General features: G+C 49.6%; 1 protein-coding gene across 1 annotated transcript; it reads right to left on the bottom strand.

Annotated features, from left to right (window-relative positions):
* Positions 1–254: 254 nt before the first annotated feature.
* On the bottom strand, positions 255–4,256 carry C1H12orf76 (chromosome 1 C12orf76 homolog). Its single transcript, XM_043989882.1, has 2 exons — positions 3,815–4,256; positions 255–1,734 (listed from the first exon to the last, which is right to left on the bottom strand). Exons 1-2 carry the CDS (start codon positions 4,254–4,256, stop codon positions 1,649–1,651), a joined length of 528 nt encoding a protein of 175 aa, XP_043845817.1. The 3' UTR covers positions 255–1,648.
* Between the last annotated feature and the right edge of the window lie 1,984 nt (positions 4,257–6,240).

Here is a 6,240-nt window from a genome sequence, read left to right as displayed (position 1 = left end):
AAAGCTCTAAGGAAAACAGATTTGTGGGGAAACGACTTAAAACATTATTGGGGGGGGGAGGGCGGCAATGAGGGTTAAGTGATTTGCCCACGGTCACACAGGTAGTAAGTGCCAAGTGTCTTGAGGTCACATTTGAACTCAGGTCCTCCTGAATCCAGGGCTGGTGCTTTATCCACTGTGCCACCTAGCTGCCCCCTAAAACGTTTTTTTTTTTTTGGTAAAGGTTAGGTAAACAATAAATTAAAAATCTTAAGTACATTGTTATGTAGGATTTCAGTTTAATTCTCATTTTGCTTGAAAACATAAAATTGGCAACCCAAATAAATTGCTATTATGGATAACAAAACAAAAAAACATCAAGTCCTATGTTACCAAGGCTTAATGCACAAATATATGTGTGCGTGCACACACACACACACACACACAGAGAAACCACTATGCCAGACCCTGGTTACAAAAAGCCAGTGTTATGTATCTGAATGGGATATAAAGTAAAAAATTCTGACAAACCAAAATAAATCCAGCAGTTCTCAAATAAATACGAATGGCGCTTTTGTAGTTACAGAATAAATGTCATATCTGAAAAAAACAAAACAAAAAAATCTTCCAGTTCACTCTAACAGTGCAAAATAATAGCAGCGATTTACAAAGAGTTAAGATTTAGTTTGTGTAAACACTCATGTCCACTATACACAGTGGACAAGCAAAGCTGCCCTTGAGAAGCCAGGTCTGGCCATGGCTAGAGTGCCAGCTTTCTTTAAAAGAATCCTAGGAGATTTGTTTGGGTGAAGTTCATAATGAGGCTCTGGCTTTAGAGTTTACATTTAAATGTCAAGCTTGACACCCATTTTTAAGGTAAAACTTTCCAGGTGCGAAGTATCTTATTTGCTTTCTGAGCATCATCACAGGGCCTATCTGAGCACCTTTTTTTCTAGTGGGACTTTAGATCTTGGCCTTTTCAAACAGCTATTAAATATGTCTCAATGCTTAAGATGTAGACAAGCACACACAAAAACACACCTAACCTTTCCAGTTAAACACCAGTGCCTTCTAGGCATATGGGACATGCCTGGCTGATTATGCTAATACTTTTAAGGGGAAATGTTATTAGAGTGAAAAGTTGGGAATGAAGAAGCTGATGCAATAGTTAAGTGCAGACAGTTGTACCAGAGCCCTGAAAAAGGTTTTACCCTCTGAGTTTTACTAGGTCAACCATGAACCCAGCCATTAAAAGAAAATTTGCTCTTGTCTGACAGAACATGAATCCTAATGAAGTCAGTTTGACTTCTCCTTATAACATCTGTAAACATTAATGTTCTTACAGACACTAACAAAAGTAAACTTGTTTTCTTGTTTCTTAAACTTGATGATTCAGGTCTGTTTTCTATTAATCACACCAAAAGCAAAAATCTCTAAGTGTCTGATTATTTACATACAGTGTGAGGAAAAAAAAGACTTGTTAGTGGTTGGTTTCTCTAACTCATTTGATTACAAGCAGAAGCTCTTGCTGTACAGTCCTTTTGTCTAGCTTCAGAGCACATGTGGGTTTCAAGTACTCTGGTTCTGATCCCAGCTGCTCCAGTGGCCCCCATGTACCACTGCTTGTCACGTTCCCCCAAGGCGTCTGCAGAATTCACTTGCTCTCCAGTTAACGACGGCGAAGGGGCTTGTAGACACAAATGGCCATAAGTATCATAGTGACCAACAGGATGCTGAAGATGCTTCCCATGAGCACTGCAAAAATCAAACACCAGATCGCCTTTGAATGAGAGATGCAAATTCTTTAGATATTCTAGGATGCCCTGACCTTTAACATAGGCCAGAGGGTTCTTAACTGGTCCATGGATAGGTTTCTGGGGGTCTGTGAACTTTGATGGGGGAAAAGACATCTTTATTTTCATTAACCTCTAAATGAAATCTAGCATTTTCTTCAATTATTTAAAAACATGATTCTGAGGAGTTTATCAAGTTTCACTGGAAGGCTGTAGGGGTAATAACCTATGACTCCCAAAATGTTTATGAAACTCTGAAAATAGGTCTCTCTTAGGTGTGAATCTGGCCTAAAAATCTGGCACTAATAGCTCATATGTGCAAAGCACTATATTTTAGATGGTACTTTTCTCATAAAAGCCCTATTATATTTAGGGCTTTGTGATTCACTCAACTCAACCAACTTGACTGCCTTGCAAAGGTTAACAAAAATTGTCATACTTCCATCAGTACATTTATCCTTAAGAGTTCATTTCACAAACAACAAAACTTTCTCAATACTTAGGTGAGAAAGTGAAATCTGCCTGACATCTGAGCCAAGAGCACAGGCTTCTAGGCACTAATCATTTCAATACTTAGAGTGCTTTTAAACCTTCTAACTCAATTTAGAAGCCTGCCAACAACCTTAACATATGTATACAGTACTGGCATTGAGTGACTCTTAATCCTTTTTCTAAGACGCCCCAGAGTAATGTAGCTGCTTTTCTTGGGAAGGGAGGGTTGTAAAGTTATCAACTGTTCATTCTAATTCATTTTCATTTTTAAAAAAATCGATATCATAGTTAAGATGGCATAGGGTTTATTTACAATTCCAGAAACTCAGGAGTTACTGTTTTAGTAAAGCCATAGGGAGTGAGAAGTGTCTTTCATTGGTAAAGAGAACTCCCAGATGAAGAAAATTCTTCTCCCAGGGCGGGTCAGGACTGATCTAAAGATAACTGACCAAAGAACTGAGAGATGCAGTGAATGGTCCAGGCTCACACAGCCAACAGGTTCCCTGACTCCGATGCCGGCAGCTGCTTCTCCCACCAGGCCACAAGTGATACAGAGAGGGGGCAGCTAGGTGGCACAGTGGATAAAGCGCCAGCCCTGGATTCAGGAGGCCTTGAGTTCAAATCCGACCTCAGACACTTGACCCTTACAAACTGTGTGACCCTGGGCAAGTCACTTAACCCTCATTGCCCCACAAAACAAGTGAAACAGAGAGCAGGAGTCCGAGTCCTGCTCGAACCGCACCCCGGGACAGCTCGGAAGCTCTCACCCCCAAACCGGCCACAGTTTCGGTCCGTCGGGCTTAGCTCTCCAGAGGAGCAGCGTCTTCCTAGGCACTATTGAGACCAGAGGCTCAGAGGCCTCCCCGCCCCGGGCTCGGGTTCAGGTCCCACCTCCGACACGCACTGGCCTCGGGGACCCCGGGGAAACCCCTAACCTCAGGGCCCGTCTGCATCCATGGGAATCCCGGGTCCCCACGATCGAGGCCGGGAAAACTGCGCTACATCAGGCTGGCAGGCGGGCGGGACAAAAGAAATCGCCGAAGGACCTCGGGAGGTGCTCGATTAGGGGCGAGGGGCAGGGGATTAGGAGCGGGGAGGGTCTCCCCCCCCATCCCAGGCCAAACGTCCCCCGGCGCCCAAAGCCCTCCCCCTCTCCACCTTCCCAGCGTCCCCGGGGCGGCTTAAACGTGGGTCTCGCAGACTCCCGGGTCCAGCATCCTCTCCTCACCTCCTGCCCGGGTTCACCCAGTTACCGCGGGATTTGAACCCAGGCCCTGGAAAACATCTTGGGGGCATATCTGCTTTCACAGGCGAGGGCAAACTGCCCCACATCTCTCCCGCCCCCGTCCCCATCTGACAGTCCCAGAGGACGAACTTCTCGTTAGGAGGAAAGAGGTGGAGCGAGGCCTCAGACCCCTCCCAGCGGAGCGACCCCCCGGGGCGAGTCGCGCCACGTGACCAGGGACGATACGAGCCGGTTCACGTGAGCGTGTGCCGCGCCACAGCAACAAGCGGGGGCCGCGGGGGGTTTAGCCGGCGCCGCCCCTCACCTAGGTTCTGCCCGCGCAGCACGGCGTACGGCCGGCTTCGCTCCGGAGGCATCCCGGCGGGGCTCGGGGCCTCCGCCAGCCCCGGTAGGACTCCGCCCAGCCCGAAGCCCAGGAGCAGCAGCCAGCGCCGCCTCGGGGGCCAGCGACCCTCGGTCCGCCGCAGCTGCATCGCCGTCATCCCCAGCGCGCGCCGCCGCCGGGCTCCGGGGGCGGGACTTCCGCCAAGCGCCCAGGCCACGCCCTCTCGGCTTCGCGTCACTGCGCTCCCGCCTCCGCCCGGCCCTCCGACAGCTCGCGTAAAGTCCGTTAAGCAGCTGCGGGGCTGTTGGCCCCGCCTACCCCCGAGTGGGCCCTTATGATTGGCTTCTCCTTTGAGACCCGCCCCAAAGGAGCCTTCCTGTAGTTGTAAACGCTCCTCTTCCTCCTGCCCCGCCCAAGGCATCACGAGCCCTGGCGTAGTCCGTTGGGGCGGATGGAGGAAACGCAGAGCCCGCCCCACGCCCCCCACAGTTAGCCTCTTTGATTGGCGCCTTCTCGCCGCGCTCAACCACTAAACGGCCTGTGGCGACGCGCCGCTTGTGCTACCACAGGCCCCGCCCACCCTCGAGTTCGCCCAGGGATTCCTCTCGCGGCGCGCTCCCCTCCCCTCGCACGCTCCGTCCGCCAACCGCCGGCGTGACGTCAGGCGGCCGGGCAACGCTCCTCTGGCTCAGTAGTTCTCCTAACGGCTCATTCGCCTCCGCGGCGCCCCCAGCGTCGGTCGTGCTCTGCCGAGCTCCGCCCAGGTCCTGGAAGAAGACTGGATTTGGAGACCATTCATCAAAAAGCATCGCTCCAGCGCCCCCTGCCGTGCGCGGCCGGGCGGGCCGAGCCTGCGAAGCGTCTCAGTGAGACTTCTCTTGATTAAGCCTCAGCCCCGTCGTCGGAGCTGCTGGATGTTTGCCGCAGCCCGAAGTGTTATTATTCTCATTTTATAGATGAGGAAACTGAGGTTCTGGGGCCAGCCCGTAGTCACTCACTTAAGTGTCTGGGGCTAAGCTTGGGGAGCAGCAGCGACCTAGATTACACCCCCAAGTTTTTGTCCCAGCTTGTTAAATGGGGTCACCCCCTGCCTCGCCCACCGCCCCACGAGGTTTTATTTTCTAAACTTTTGTTTCTAAAGCTCTCTCAAGAGCTTTAAAATGCTTATTAAATTTTTTTTAAAGAAGGAGAACATTGAATGTTGCTTGGCTCAACTCCCTCATTTTACAGAGGGTGAAACTGAAGCCTGGGTCACCGGGGGAAGGGGTCTTATCAAGCTGCTGCAGGTAGTAAGCGGGTCCCAAAATCAAGGGCTTTGAGACTTTAGAGCTTCTTAAAGGCACTTTCCATTGTGCCAGGAACCGTGGATTTTGCAAACATTAAGCCCCTACTGTGTGCGGGGCACTGGGATGGATCCTGGCCAAGAAGGAGAAGGTTTAGGTAAGAATGGCCCCTACTCCTTAGCCTGTCTGTCTGTGTCTGTCTCTCTCTCTGTGCTTTCTTCCTCTTTCTCTCTGCTTCTCTCTCTGTCTCTGTCTCTTTCTGTCTATCTCTCTCTCCAGGGTCACACAGAAGTGTCTTGAGTCCAGATTTGAACAAAGTTGCTCCTGACTCGCTGCACCCCCTTAGCTAAGTCCCTATAGTCTCTTGGTGCTAAGCATAGCTATTTCTGCTGCACAGGTGAGTACGTTATTAGCAAGTGGTGGGGGAGGATTTGATGGGTTTTAAAAGAGGGGTCATTTAGGAAGAATACACAGGAGTCTAAAGGAGGCAGATGGACCTGGGGGTTGGAGAAAGCACTCCAGGCATGGTCACCAAGATGGAAAAAGGAGGAGGAATCAGTGGGAGGCTTGATAAATTCAACTTCACAAGGAACAAGATGGCAGGCAGGGAGGGAGGCAAGGTGGTTCAGCAGCTATTTGAAAAAGATCTGGGGGTCTTAGTGGATCGTCACTTCAATATGAGAAGCCAAAAGCGTATTTGATCTTGGCTAAATGAAAAGAAGCATGGATAGCTTTCAGAAATCAGGATGATTAGATCTGGTTAATTCTCATTGGGAGAAACCTGTTCAATTTAAGGGTGCTGAAGCTGGACAGCCTCCTGAGGGAAGGGCTGGCTAATCAAGGGCCTTGATTTTGGGTCACATGTTGGTGGAACAATGGACCTGGGAATGTTTGGCCCCCTAGCTAAAAGATGATTTGGGACAGGGAGCTGTGAACCAAAAGAATGAGGGCTAGGGAGTGGGAGGGGATGGGTTTTAGGCTTAAACATTGAGAACTGCCCTAAAGGAGAATATGGTGGGCTCTCCCTTCTTATTGGAGGTCTTCAAACAAAGACTAATAGTATTGGGCATGTTATGGTGAAGATTCCTTTTAGGATTAGATTGTTAACAGTTGGCTTCTGAA

Source organism: Dromiciops gliroides, chromosome 1, assembly GCF_019393635.1.
Source record: "Dromiciops gliroides isolate mDroGli1 chromosome 1, mDroGli1.pri, whole genome shotgun sequence".
NCBI lineage: Eukaryota > Metazoa > Chordata > Mammalia > Microbiotheria > Microbiotheriidae > Dromiciops > Dromiciops gliroides.
The sequence above is the reverse complement of the archived record's forward strand: the minus strand, read 5'-3'. Positions and strand labels throughout refer to the sequence as shown.